The sequence below is a fragment of the Prorops nasuta genome, unplaced genomic scaffold, assembly GCF_024137725.1.
Source record: "Prorops nasuta isolate Cenicafe-Biocafe unplaced genomic scaffold, Cenicafe_Pnas_1.2 PNAS00006, whole genome shotgun sequence".
In the NCBI taxonomy this organism is placed as follows: Eukaryota; Metazoa; Arthropoda; class Insecta; order Hymenoptera; family Bethylidae; genus Prorops; species Prorops nasuta.
In genome coordinates this window covers 6831667-6846795 of record NW_027116803.1, presented here as the reverse complement: position 1 = coordinate 6846795, position 15129 = coordinate 6831667, and the positions used below count along the sequence as shown (strand labels likewise).

General features: G+C 36.5%; 1 protein-coding gene across 1 annotated transcript; it reads left to right on the top strand.

The window, feature by feature from the left end:
- Window positions 1–725: 725 nt before the first annotated feature.
- Window positions 726–2457, top strand: LOC136774363 (guanine nucleotide-binding protein subunit beta-like protein 1). The gene is made up of 5 exons (XM_066728603.1): window positions 726–942; window positions 1037–1230; window positions 1297–1475; window positions 1539–1866; window positions 2099–2457. Exons 2-5 carry the CDS (start codon window positions 1087–1089, stop codon window positions 2399–2401), a joined length of 954 nt encoding a protein of 317 aa, XP_066584700.1. The 5' UTR covers window positions 726–942; window positions 1037–1086; the 3' UTR covers window positions 2402–2457.
- The last annotated feature ends 12672 nt before the right edge of the window (window positions 2458–15129 follow it).

The following is a 15129-nucleotide window of genomic DNA, read 5'->3' as shown; positions in this document are numbered from 1 at the left end:
ACTGATAACAGCGAATTAATCAGCGATAAATCCTAAAATCTGACATTTAAGATGATTCGATACCGAAAGTTTCCAAAATCTTATAATGTCTGGACTTTAATTTTCATTTGGATGACGTAGTTCGATGATGATGTCACTGGTTTCACCTGGTTGGTTGGTCGCTCGCGAGTTCAGAACTGGTGTGGGGCTTCTTTTAATTTTTTACTGAAAATCGCACTGCGCGTATAAAGCGCGCGCGCAACTAGCCAGTGGCGTACCTCTCATCTTTTCTTATTGGTTCATCTCCCCCATATGTTTTCCACAAAATAGCAATATTACCATGCTAATATTACAAATCTTTTGTATCATTATGCATTTAGTTTTTCCACCTTTCATTCCTCTCTATTAGGAAATCTAAACTAAAATGTTGTAAATAAAGATTTGAAACGTTTGTCTTTCTTCCGCGTTACACACTTATTTCTTGAAGAGTAAAAGCAATGAAAAAGCATCAATATGCAAAATTAAAATGACAAATAGAATTTAATAAGATATTTTTTAAATTATATGTTTATGGATGTAGTGTGATTTCTCCTAACGTCTCCTGAGTGTTTTATTAATTATTATTTGTTAACGTTGATTGGTGCGTATTTTAAAAATCACGTGGATGTAATACATGTATAATATACTACATGGAAACATTGGTAACTTACGCACGAGGCACGCTCTTGAATATCAAACTGTCATGTCTGATCAAGGCAGCTGGCTGCTCTGTCGATGACTGATATTTGTGTTTGTGTTTATACCTGTAGGAACATAACCTCTCGTTTCTCGTATACCGTTTTTACCGGTGAACGAAGAACGAGAAATTATGAATATCTGTGATACGATGTAATGTGTATATACCTTACTTATAAGTACCTAGAAATTTGTCAGCAAGATATATTTATGGGAAAACAATGACAGGTTTGCTAATAATCAGTATTATAAGCTATTTAAATTTAGTTTGTGTCTTTGCAAGATTTAAATTCATTCTTTTATAAAAAATATATATTTTTAGATTACTTACTGATAAAATAAATATAACTTGAGATAAAAGCATCATTCGATATGGCTGTCTTGCCACCAGATCCAGTATATTTAATGCGGGGTAGCATGGGACCTGTTCATAGTCTATTATTTCGAATTAATCCTTATGTTGAGCACATTTATGCTGGGACTGAAAAGGGTAAAATTTACATTTGGGATCTCAGGGTAAGTGTGGTATTTACTAATAGAAAGTAAAGCTTTGTAAGCTAATGTTAAAATTATACTTTACAGAAGAAGAGAGAATTATTATGCTTAGAACCTGGAGACGACCCTGTCCTTGCGATGCATATTTTTGACAATGAAAATTTAATTACTCAACAAAAATGTGGTATTATTAATTTATGGAAAGGAAATGGGTCTCAATGGATATTGGATCAGAAGCTTGTTACGGATGTCCTCAGTTTTTGCAGGTAAATTACTTTTAGTTACATTAGAATATGTAAAATATTATACATAATATATATCTATTTTAGATGCCAACCATATTCAGAAGAGATGATGCTTATTCCTTATAAAAATTCAAGCATTGGTCTACTTTCATTAAAAAGTTTTGATGTTGAATCAACATTGAATTCAGTAGATTTTTTTTCTTCCGATAAGCTTGGATCAATCATGGCAATGAAAGCTGTACCATCTTTGAATCAATTACTTGTTGCTTATGAATCTGGATTGATAGCTCTATGGGATATTAATAATAAAAAGATCTTAAATCACATGCAAATGGAGAGCTGTCCAATGGCTATAGAGTATGAAACTTCTTATATGCGTGGAATAGTGGGTGATGCATCTGAACAATTGCAGGTGAGATTACTGAATTTTTTAGAGGTTCTATAATATTTACAACAAAATATAAGTATTTAATCTTATTTAGTATGTAACGTATGTGATTGTCGGTACATGTTTAAATTAGGTTAATAAAATGGCCGCTAGGTGTCGCTAGTATGCCTTTTGTGTGCAGATGCTTAATTGAAAAATATTTATCACTCTATACTGAAAGAATTTATTAAATATTAATAAGCATAACTATTTTCAGATTTTTAATATATCAAAGGATCATGTTTTATCAAGCAAATGCAATTTGACCTTAAAGAATCCAGGTACAGCTGCTTTAGCCATAAGACCGAACGCCAAAGTTTTTACCGCTGCTGGTTGGGATGGCCGGCTAAGAATCTTCTCCTGGAAAAGTTTACGACAACTTGCTGTGTTAGATCAGCATAAAGAAAGTCTACATTGCGTTGTTTATTCCTCCGAGGAAGTTTCGACGTACAACAATAAGTACTTAATGGCAGCAGCTGGAAAAGATGGATATATTTCTTTATGGGATATTTACAATTGAAACGAAATATTTTTATTTTTATAATGTACTATTAGCAAATAAAATAGCCTAAAGCATTCCTATCATTTTACACGGTTACTGTTTCTCTTAAATTTTATCTTATCGTTGAGTAGAGATTAGGGGAAAAAGAGAATAATTTAAAATGTTAAATTGTAATAACTATTAATATTTTTAAATAACTTTTATTTTAATTTAAAGTAGTATCAAGTATCTTTATTTGCTCTTAGGACTGTAGCACATAGTTGGTGGGCCATCATGGTTACAGACATTGTACGCTTGTACCAAAACGAGAACTCGGCGGATCATTATTACGTCAGTCAACTGGTTCGCAACGGTCAGGAGAGAATGCAAGAAAACGAGAACTGCAGGAAGAAACTATATCGTGATTAAGTAAAAACGTGGATTATTCGTATATAACGTATATGCCTTCGGTCTTAAAACTAATCCATCCATCAACCATCCAAACTAAATGATCACAAATGAACAAATAATAATAATTAACGTAAAATGTTCTAAAATTAATCTTGTAGAAAAAAATCTAATTTCCTGTTTATCATAAAAATATAAAAGTATAAAACTCGAGAATTTTATAGTAAACGAGGAGGACTAACGAGTACATAGTAGGTTTTGGAAGAAAAATAAAAATTCGAAAATAGAGTAATAGGATTGCTAGAGAAATCCAGTGGCAATTAACAAGTCGATGCAAGTCAATGAGACGAGGCTGCACTCTGCAGAGTTCTGACACCTCCAAGCTGGAGCATCTGTCTCTCGTTTCTCGTCTGAGAAGATGGGTGCGGAAAGCCGATTCGCTCGAGTAAGAATCGGTCAATACTCTTCGAAATTTTATGCAGCTTTGAATTGATAAAATGCAGATAAGAAAATTTAATGTGTACACTGCTATAGCAACACGTGTTTTACGATGAAAATATCTCGTTTACCGCCAAGCGACAATCTTTGCCTTTGTATTTCCTGTCTCTCCCTCTCTGTCAGTCTCTCTTTCTCCCCCCCCCCCTCCTCCCTCCTTCTCCCCTCTTCTTCCATTCTCTCCTTCGCTCCAAATTTTTTTCCTTATACTCTTACCTGTAAACGCATTAACCCGGCAGTGAAATATCTCTTGCAGTGCGCGAGCGTATCGTGTTACGATCCCAATGCATACGTGCATATTGAAACGGCGCACACGTTTCTTCGCGCAAATTTATCATCATTTTCAAACTAACTTATCATCATTAACGCAAAACTTTCTGTGATTGGAATTAGGAAACGGGACTCCGGATTGAACCAGTAAGATATTTTCAAATTGCTTTCGAATGTTTTCCAACCTCAGAGTGTAAATGATTTTTTTAAGAAGGGAATTATAATAAATTATGGAAAATAAAATGTTCTTTTTCCAGCTACAGTGTAATATAAAACATGAACAGAGAAAATATGGGATTAAGTGTTCAAACTTATTGACTAATTAATTTCTCAAATTATATACGTTACACATGAATTTTATATTTGTCCCAAATACAACAACGTGAGTCTGTTGATGGTGTTCGATGCGTGGTAAAAAAAATTGTGGACTTTGAGAAATTCAAAGTTTTCTACCACATAAAGATTTACATAATCGTAGTGTTCAAGGTGGTTGGGCCGGGACGTGAGGAAATATCTCGAGTTTGGTTCGTCTGAGGCCCGTCTGGCGAAATATAAAATAATTATAAAAAATTTGACGCGTGTGTGTGACCTTGATCATCGTAGACCAGCTCGGGCAAGCCAATAAGGCGCGTGGCTACCACCGTAACATCATCCACACTCCAAGGAATTTTCCAACTGATCGATTCATACTCAAACTCCCCGTCACCGATCTCCACACAATAGATCCTCTATCGATCAATTTATCTTCTCCAATATTATCGACTTCAATCATCAGATTTATCCTTCACCCTCTACATATAGTATACCTATAGCTAATGCAGTTAACAAAAATAAATAAAATATTGCAGTTATAACATTATAATTATTTCGTGCTTCGTTTTAAAAAGAATCGATCGTTTAACTTGGAATAAAGCTATCTATTTACATCGATGTGTCAAATTCGACACTAACAAAGTGTTTCCGCCAATGGCGTAAAATCAGAACGCGTGTCAGAATCGACGGGTAGGTTTCTCGTGCGTGTTTTGCGCGTGTTTGGTCGTTCATCAGTGGAAAGACCCCGAGAGATTGCGAGTTACGTAATTATAATAAAGAAACTGTCTGGCCTCTCGTTCAATAGAAAAGGCATTTTTCCCCTAAATCTCCGTCTCAATTCGCTGACGCATATCAGCGAACCGGACCGAGTTGATCGAACTTTGACCGAATCTCTGCACTGCCACAAATCTCACTTGGTATCGAAAAACTTTGGAAGAAACGAGTTTTCAAGATAACAGGTGTAACTAGAGAGAGAATATTGACCCAGGAAGAAAAAAATATTCGATATTACACATTCTTCCTCGAATATCAACGTTGGCTATAAATACACGATCTTTGCTAATTTTGCAATATATTAAATCTTTATTTATATACCATATATTTTATAACGTTAAATCTAACAGTCGATAGTGTCTCTTTGGTGAAAGCAGATTTCTGTACTGCGTACTTGGAACCTTCCTACGCATATGCGGACTAATTATTACGAGCTGTTCGACAGGTGTATCAATCATTACCAGTCGAATGTTCTAACGCGTTACATTGCCCAGTTTTCACAGACGAATATCTGTAAAAGTTGTAAAAATGTCTGTAATGTTTAGGTGATGAGTAAGATAATCAAAAAATTATTCGCTATTCCATAAATACTCCAAAAACTTTCTTTCGACTGAGTAGTTACGACCTTGTGATAAAACGTCGAATTTGGGCATTCCGTGCGGATGAAGATCGGTGATTCTTGAAAATATTTTGAAAATTGACAGAATGACTGGTGGAAGTGTCGTTTAACGTTCGTAGAAGTTCTTATAGGTCATTGAGAAGACGAATTTGGTTTGGAAGAGTCGAGGATGTTGTGGGATCACTAGTGCTTTCTTTCCTTCCGATGAGTCTCAAAATTTCTATATCGTCCACTGACATTTCATACGATAAGATCGAATTGCGTCAAATATATTGCGGAATGATATTACGGCCAAGTTGATCCGATTTGAATGTGACTGCGATTGAGTTTCATGGATCTCTTGCGAAAGGTGGGTATATCTCTTGAGAAATTGCAAGTTGCTTGTTCGCATTTGTGTGTATTTTAAATGGTGTAAAATTTGACTGAAAAAGTGGTAATTGCTAATTAAAATAACACTGTGTTTTAATATTATAATTAGTGTACTGTGAGATGGAGATTCCATAAATCAACTCTGATACCTCCTGTGACACGCGACAAAACTTCGTATTGACGTAATTAAACGACGAATAAAGTTTTCATAATTATCAGGTTAATCCTTGGACCAAAATCCGTTATATATTCCGTGGGACCATGATATTTCAATTCCATTTTCCTACTTTAACACTTTTGACCACTCTGACGTCATTGGTTGTCACACCACGACTGTAGTTTCATAAAAATGAGTGAGAAAGTATTCAGCACCATGCGATAATCGCATTGTGGGTCATCAAAATCTGTGGCCCGGATTTATATAAACTGAACTTATTAAGCTTAATACAGTCTTAGCTAAGATCGATTATCTTGCTTTAATCAACCTTCGATGCAATATTCAGCTCGGTCTTCGTCTTAAGTAATTGCTAAGCTGAAATTCGAGTCTCTGCGAGACTCAATACCGATATAAGTTTGCAGACATTGCATGTTTATATCTATATATATATATATATATATATATATATATATAGTTGTGGAAAAAACAACGAGTCTTATTTTGATCGACCAGTGTCTACATATACAGTGTCCGATGATTGGATCGCGAAAATGTAGAAAATTGGGGCGCAATTAATTAAAATTAAAGCGGAAGATTGGAGCGGATTGTGGGACGCGCAGAAGGAACAGCGCAGATCGTATTAAGGCGATGCTCGTCCTCGAGGAATGCGAGATTCCTATCGCCCGCGCCGTGAGAAAGAATAATTATTTGTTAGCAGCTACTATTAATTAGTAAGCAATTATCTCGCGAAGCGGCTTTTCACCGCCCGAGCGAATAAATTTGCTCGGGATCGGGCAAGGTTTAACGAACCTGCGTGGATTAAAAGCGGAAGTTTTTTCTGAACAAAAATATTGAATTTCATAGATGCGTGCATTATGACAACATAATGCCCCCATCCCGTTTTATCTGGCATACCACGCGAACTCCCATCAAAATAAGGCAATCATCGTCTCTTTTGAACAGTGCGATATATGATGAGCCACTTCCGTTCTCCAATCCACCAGTGAGATTATTTCTTCACGGTCATTTTTCGCCAAATTTAACGTCGATCGTGCGTTCCTTGTACATATATACAGGGTGTCCCACGAACGGTGGCCATGCCAATACCATCGGATAGGGGACAAAAATCTAAGTCAAAAAGTTATAAAAACTTTTTTCCTAGCACCCTTGGTTAAAAAGTTATTTGCAATTAAAGATTATCCATTAAAGTAGCCTTTCTTAAAGAGGAAGATTGTTTTGGTCGCATTATAAGGCCAAAAATGCTAAGATTCTGTGAATTAAGATACTAAGAAAAACACAAAGCCAAACATCCACTTGAGCTTGTGGTGTGTTTATGTTTTGATTGTTTTTATGGCACTCGCACTCGAAACTGCCGATCGACCTTCGACCATTTCAATAGGCTCAAGTGCATGTCTGCTTTTGTGTCTTTCTTAGTATTTTAATTCACAGAATCTTAGCATTTTTGGCCTTATAATGCGACCAAAACAATCTTCCTCTTTAAGAAAGGCTACTTTAATGGATAATCTTTAATTGCAAATAACTTTTTAACCAAGGGTGCTAGAAAAAAAGTTTTTATAACTTTTTTACTTAGATTTTTGTCCCCTATCCGATGGTATTGGCATGGCCACCGTTCGTGGGACACCCTGTATATATATATATATGTATACATAGCACGAATTTAAGTAAAATTTGTTTGTTTACGTAAGGCAAAGGAAGGAAACGTTTCCATCCTATCGCGTCGAAGCACCAGCGCGCAGGTTCTTCATTCGAATTTGTGCAACGGTTTGCTGTATTTGCTTCGTGGTTAGTAAGAAGGTGTTAATGCAAGCGCACAGTACGAATGTAGAGAAGGATGAAATTGGCTCATGGAGTATGCGGGCTGCGCTAACTCGCATTGCGGCCGCTTAATGGTCGGTGTAACGATCGTCAAGTAGCAATTTGCTTGTTCTGTTTGGAAACAATGCTGATAAATATTCATTGGAACAGTCAGGTTATATCTCGCGTGATTCTGTTTTCATGGATATTCGACCATGATGGCACCAAATGTCTTTGGGTGTATGTTAAAAATTGATAGGTACTTTGAGTGGCATAACCTATAACCGTAGTAGATCCACGGTTTCTACTAGGGACATTTCGTGCTATCTAGGGAATTTCCAAATGTACGCTAAAAGGCAACACTGTACCACGGGATTCCACTTTCCATCGTACCAACCTCTTCATCAATAATTCTCTATAGATCCTCGAAACTCTCGAATATAAAGAAAAACCTTAATGAATATAAGAGAAGAGAGCAACGTCATTCTCTCTACTCCAAGGTAAACATGAGTTTTATCCCTCTTTCAGTTATCTATTAGGCGACCGACAGTGGCGTTTCAATTACTTTACAATCGTAAAATTCAAACGAGCACCTGTTCCGGAAAGCCGCCTTTCACACGTCCCTTTATTTTATTTTCAAACCGGTTAGCCGCGCTTTGGAAGAGCTTCATTTTCGAGACGTTGCAAAACGCTACGCCAATAATTCTCACGATATTGATCCATGATCACTCGCGAACCTCCACGTTACGAATACTCCTGTCCGTCCTTGCTGCACGCATCGATGATCGTTACTAATTCTAATCGCAATCGTAAATTGTCAATTTTAACATTCCCAGTGAGAAACGTGGAAGAGTTATACCGCGGAACGTATATATAAAATATCGATAAATCTTCCTCCACAGAAATAATCCCATAACACAACGTTTGCTCTCCATAAATTTCATGTTACCGATCGCGCGAAAAAAATGCCAGTCCCAAGATAACACGGCTCGCTGTACGGAAGGTCGTAACTATCGTTTGCAATAACAAACAAACACACACACACACACACACACACACACACACTTGCCGTATCGTTGAATGACACTGGCATTAGAGTTGATTGCGAGGCTCGGGTAAAGGGACACGGAAAGTGAGACAGATTTTCCGCGTGAACTTATCGGAGGAAAGATCGGTAGGAATTGCAGGGGCGTTTATCGTTGTTATGTTGGAAGGTTGGATGGGTTGGATCGCGGTCATTGGGAGAGATGAAGCGTGTGTGTATACATATATATGGTGGTGGGCTAAGGAGAGCAAGAGCGTGGAACAAGAGGGACGCCTTGAAGTTGGCGTTGTATGGGTGTATAGTGGCAAAAAGAGGGATCGTAGGAGAAGGTAGGGTAGGGATCGATGCGCGAGGATAATTATCGTAATTTCCGGGAATTGGTAGCGCACGTTCGGCAGGCACTGCACAGTGCACAGGCGGCGTGCTCCACCAACAACACAAGAGACGGATTTTGATCGGACGGTGTACCTTGTGTATATATATATATATATATATATATATACGCAACAACTGCCTGCCCTACACCGGTCGAGCCAGTCAGCCAACCAAGCGAGCCTCTTGCTGTCTTTGACCTTAATACAAGGGTACACTCCGAGGCCAAAGACCTTGCCATTGAATTTGGCCCGTAATCGAACCTCAACGTCACACAACTCGATCAATCTCATCCTCCAATGACGCAACGACAAACCTTCCATCTCTCTCGATCTCATCATTCCCGATCGTTATCACCGCAACCACGTTCGCCGAATTCCTTCGGACCATTTTCTACCAACTTTCTCTGCTCTTTCCCGAATCTATCGTTGGGCTAACAATGATGTTGTTTTCTTTCCGTCGTTCGATAACTCGGTTGGAGTTTATACATCGTTGATATTTTTAAATCTGCGTGTTTTTTTCTTCAGCCTCTGGATCGTGTTGGACGAAATCAACGGTGGCCCTTGTGTGTCTCGGTTTAGATCTAATTTCGTGTTGGACGCTTCGGCGTAGATCCATTTCTCAAAGTGTCCGGGGATTATTGGCGGATTAAAGGGTCTGCGAGAAACTCGTGCATTGCGATCTTATCGAGCAGGCACGTTAAACAGTGGACCGCTTCATTAATGGACCATTTCCATGTGCATCCAAAAGGAACACCGATCATGACTTATCGCGTTTGGCTTATGAATCGGATTTATTCTCCGTGCCTGTATTAGCCATTCTCACCGATTTATTATGCTATAATTGAAGACTCGTGCGTCTCCGCGTTTAACGATCCTGCCTTGAAATCGAATTATGTGAAATCCTCCAAGCGTTAGACTCTCGTCCTGAAATCTCTTCGTTTCACACTGCCAGACTTTTTCTCGGAGTTTTCTTTCTCTCTTTGTGGCCTTGCATGCTTCATCCCTTAAAACGTGCGGGGAGGAAAGGGGAATCCCGCGTTCTCCACGTTGGGAGGTTCTCGTGTTTCAAAATTATGCGCTTGTGGGTATCGCGTTACTATCCCCTAATTTCTGTCGACTTCTTGCATTTGTAACCGAGGATTTTTTGGAATTTCCTCTCATGAATTGAAAAGTCATTTTCTTCCAACGCGTGCTTCATTTATTTTTTTCATTTTGAAATTTAGATTCTTCTGTGAATATTTTTCTTTAATTTTTTAATAACCAGGGGTTTAAAAATGTTGAAATTAGAATGATGGTATACTTATACAAATGACTTCTGAAGTTTTACAAATAATTTCAATAACAATACATATGTATGTCTAAGCGTGACGTCACATAATGTTATAATAGTCGTTCAATGATTGATTATATTATAAAAACAATTGAAATTAATGCATTATTTCTTACGCTTTATATATTATATTTCAGATTTGCTGCACAGTTACAACTACATCCGAGTCATGTTTTACACGATTAACACTCACTCCCCCCTTTCATTATTTAATACGATTTAACGAGGATTAATTTTAAATTCTGGGCTTAAAGATTTCGTAGTAAAGTGCTATATCTATGCTAGCAAATATTTAGGCTCCATTTAACATTTTAATCGTGGCACGCGTTTTATTTAGTGCGTAGTGCAAGCACTTTCTATATATGCATAATAGCTACATGGCCCGAATTGCATCTGGTCCTTGCTCTGCAATACCGTGCACTCGACATCAATTGCACATGCGATTAAGACTCATTCGCTTCTTGATTCGCTCATTACTCGATTCCCTTGCCGGAAACTTCAATCTTTTTCAAACTGACACACAACGCCGCCGATCTTGTGTATAGTAACAAATTAGACATGTATCTTTCAAACTTAGCCTCGAATCGAAGAGCTTAATTGTGGATTAAAAATTGAAACTTTTATCCGAGTAATTTCATATATTGCTATTTAAACCTGTGAATCTTTTTATTTTCTCTAATATTAATTTTTGGTTCAAATAAAATAAATTCAGATTCCTATTTTTTTTAAGAAAATATAACAATTATTAATTTTTTTAAACTATTGATTTTAGTCGATTCATGTGAATTGATAATTTAGAGCTTTTTTTATCGTTTCAATGGGCAAGGAAAATTTGATCCAGTTTTCAATGAAGCACAAAACTCATTTAATTATGTCACTCGAGTCACTAAACTTATTGTAATTGTATACGTAAATTTAATGTCCTTTCGAGTTTCTACCGATATCATAGATTTACCATCGATGCAGTCGCTTATAAAGAGAATTACGATCGTCCCGTGTAACACGGTGAAAGTCATTATTGAAACGATGCAATTTACCATGTACCACATGGACAGTTTTATAATCATTTTGCAAAGTCTAACAGGCAATAAACACGTGTTTATGTAAAAATATAAAAAAACAAAAAATAATCTCCGCAAGTTGTCAATACACTCCATTATCGTTCTTCCTTTATCTTATAGTTGTTTCGTTAATACTTACGTAAATGTGTATTTATTTTTTAGGAATAAATTTAAATTATCAATCGTACAATATCCACTAGTAAAAAATAGCATAGACAGGTTGACGATTTTAGACAACGTACCTTAATTTGAATTTATAAATAGATGAATAGAGCTTGCATGTATATGCATAGCAGCTGTGCACACAATTTAAGCCAGACCCAAACATGTACGCATTTTCAAATCGAAGTGTCTAGTAAATGACTGGATAAAATAATAAATTAATTTAATCTTTTGGAAAGCTCTTGAGGTAAGCTACAAGAATTTGAATAAAAAAATAGGTGGTTCCATTCGAAAACTCAAGCTGACCTCCGAGGGACCTTCAAACAGCACTCGAAGGTCAAATAAATGATAAAATCTTATATGTCCCTCGAAGTCAAAATTCGTTTTAACAATGACAGGAAAATTTAGGAAATTTTTTCAATAATCATCGATCAACAAAACAGCATTTTTTTCATCAATATATGATTTATATTTGATTTCAGCAACATAGTTGAAAATTCGACGTAGTTGAAAAAGCTTCCGAGGCAATCATCTCGGACAGAGCAGTATAATCGGTTCAATTCTTGAAGCGAATTGATAAAATCGGTCCTAATTGATAAATGCGTTTGGTGATTGAAGATTAACGAAAGCTCTGACAAAACGAACGACTAACACGTGGGTCGTGAAGAATGATCGCGGACTGTTCCTTTTTTGCTCGATTTTCACTGTGGGGCACGACAGTCCCAAGGAATTACGATGTCAACGCTCGACACTCTCGGTGATTCTGTCAGCTCGATTTTCGTTCAAATTCAGTCTTCGGTAACAACGCCGAGGGTCCCCGATGTTCCGAGTATATGACATAACGAAATTCCACGCTTTATACTTTATCCGCACTTTTTCCAGTCGATCGTGCCCGTATAATTCCTCGCAGAACGCTATAAAACTCCGATAACTCGCGATTAACGTTGGGAGAATCGAAAATAAACCCAATTGTCGCGAGAAACCAAATACAGCTACAAAGAGAAACGTTCGTTTCGTCATGTAAAGATATATGGAAAAATAACGATATGACAGTAAAAGAGAAATACCTATAGGAATCTCGTTTCATTGAAAAATTTTCTGAAATAAATACAAAGAAGTTGGTCGTTTTAATAAATTTTATCCTAAATACGAACAAAAATCTCATATTAAAAAATATCTTAATTACAATTAATTTGATAATGAAAGTTTGTCTATACATATATACTAACTGTTCTTTGCTCGATATTGTGGAATAATTTTATAGTTGTGGAATTTAGCAGAGACTTTTTAAATTAAGAAACGTAGGAGATAAAATATTTGGAAGAGCAATATGGTTTTAAGAAAGAAAAAGAGGGGGGGGGGGGAGTTGATAAGAAAGATTAATTCCCACGCAAATGAATCGTTTCTGCATGCAAGTCGGTTTAACGGACGACGGCTAATGACATATAATGGGTCTAGCTAGACATTCATTGAGATTCATGCGATTATAGACGTCGGCAAACTATTTTGCGGTCATCCGCCTTTGCGCGTGAAACAGTCATCTTCTTCGAGGCCCAACGAGACTCGCGCGCTTTGCTACTACTGAGTTACTAACCCCACTCCTCCCTTTCGTTTTCTTGCTAAAAGCACCCGGCTCGCTTAATCCTAACCACCATTCATATAGCACAGTTTTCGTAGTTAGCTTATAGAACGTATAGTGCCAAAAACATTCCTAAAACGTTCCAACGACGTGACAAATTCAATCAGGAAACGTTCCAAACATGTTTCTGATATTGTATGGGCTTGGTGAATTTATTTAATTCACAAAATTTCATTGACAAGAGCGTAAAACACGAGCAACGAAAATGACTAAAATTTGGTTAAATTGATTGACTTTCTAATTTGACTGTAATATATATATACAAAATAAATTTTTTGTTATATTTTTAGTAGCGAGCGAGTATTAATAAAATTATAATGAGATTGTTGATAGGTAATATAGAGAAATGATTGATTAACTAATAATAAGGGTGGAGCAGAATGAATAGTTTAATATTTGCAGAAGTAATATAACGTAGAAAATCTATAATTGGATGATCGTCCTATAATTACCTGTAATTTGGCATGTATATGAACGAAGAAGAAGAGGTGGAATAATAAAAGGAAAATAAAGAAGAGAAAACACGAATGAAATGAAAACTTCTTTTCGGAATTTCCAAATCCATTTGTAGCCCCTTCACTTCCGATCTTTTTGCTCGGTAAATTTTATTCCAACTTTATTTCAAGTCTCGATGCAGCTGCATCTGCGACTCTTTCTCGTAATGATCGATTTTACACGATCATGGATCATCACATTTTCTATTGGGTTACAGTAAAACGAGGAACTCCCGTAAATTCTTTTTGCACCGTTGAAACTTGCAGGGGGCAACGTAAGAAAATCAATGAAGTTCGAAGTTCGATAAAGCGAAATGAGTAGAGAGCAGAAAGAAGTTTTGACATTTATAAGTGAATGTAACTAAAAGTAATAGAGTATGACTTAACAGAACGATGAATAAACGATGACAGCACTCGAGAGAAAAATATTGGAATTTGTGATGATCCAGAGGAAGTTATATCAAAAATTTAGATGATTAGTTTGTAACAAAGTTGGTATGTACAGTCTAGTAGCGCGTTTGAAATAAAAAGTGGAGCAAAGAACGATTCACTTCGAAGACAATATAACGTGAAATAATTGATTCGTCGAACTTTTAGCTAACTTTCACTTCGTATTTTCTCATCTTCATTTCAACACGCAGTTCGTCATTTACACATTTTTATTTTTATCCTTTTAATTATTAAAAATATCAAAATTTTTCTTAAAACTTATCTGAATATAAATATTAATAGTATTCGTATAAAGATCGCATGAAAAATTGTAATATTTCTTACAGTTACTGAGATATCTGGTTTTCTTACATTTATATATACGCTCTAGGGCATTTTAAGTGGCAGACCCTACATACGTATATATAATATACTGCGTTAAAGCAGTAAGAAGACGATTCAATTTCTCTCATTGCACATATATATATATATAGTACGTATATATAAGTATTATTCTGTGCAGGAAAGCAAAAGTGATTCAAGAACGAGGAAAAAAGAGAGAGTAATAGTAGGGGGGGGGGGGGGTGAAAGATGGTAGGGAGAAGAGAGAAACGGGAGAAAAGAGGGAACGGTTGGTCCCGCGAGGACCCAGTATGGATGACCAGTGCCTGCTGGTGAACTGTTGGCCACATAACTCACCCGGGGCCGGCAAACGTACTTCTAACTTCTCCTCTTCCCTACAACCCCTCCCCCTCTTTCTTCAGCAGACCTACATTCCCGCCACAGAAATATATTCTTTAACGTCTTCATCCACGCATGCAACCTAAATATTTCACGCTCGAGATTCATTGTCCAGAATATTATCAAATGGCACACTAAAAACTTTTATCTGATTGAATAATTTTTGTTTATGTTATTATTTAAAATTTTTAAATATCTGTCATTCTTGAATGCAATAGAATATTTTATAACGACAGTATGGCACATTGGCAATATGAATTTAATGGAAAATTG

Coding starts and splice junctions, on each gene's coding strand:
- LOC136774363 (XM_066728603.1), top strand. CDS start 1,087: ATGGCTGTCTTGCCACCAGATCCAGTATATTTAATGCGGGGTAGCATG. Junction 1,476..1,538: donor GATGTCCTCAGTTTTTGCAG/GTAAATTACTTT, acceptor TATCTATTTTAG/ATGCCAACCATATTCAGAAG. Junction 1,867..2,098: donor ATGCATCTGAACAATTGCAG/GTGAGATTACTG, acceptor AACTATTTTCAG/ATTTTTAATATATCAAAGGA.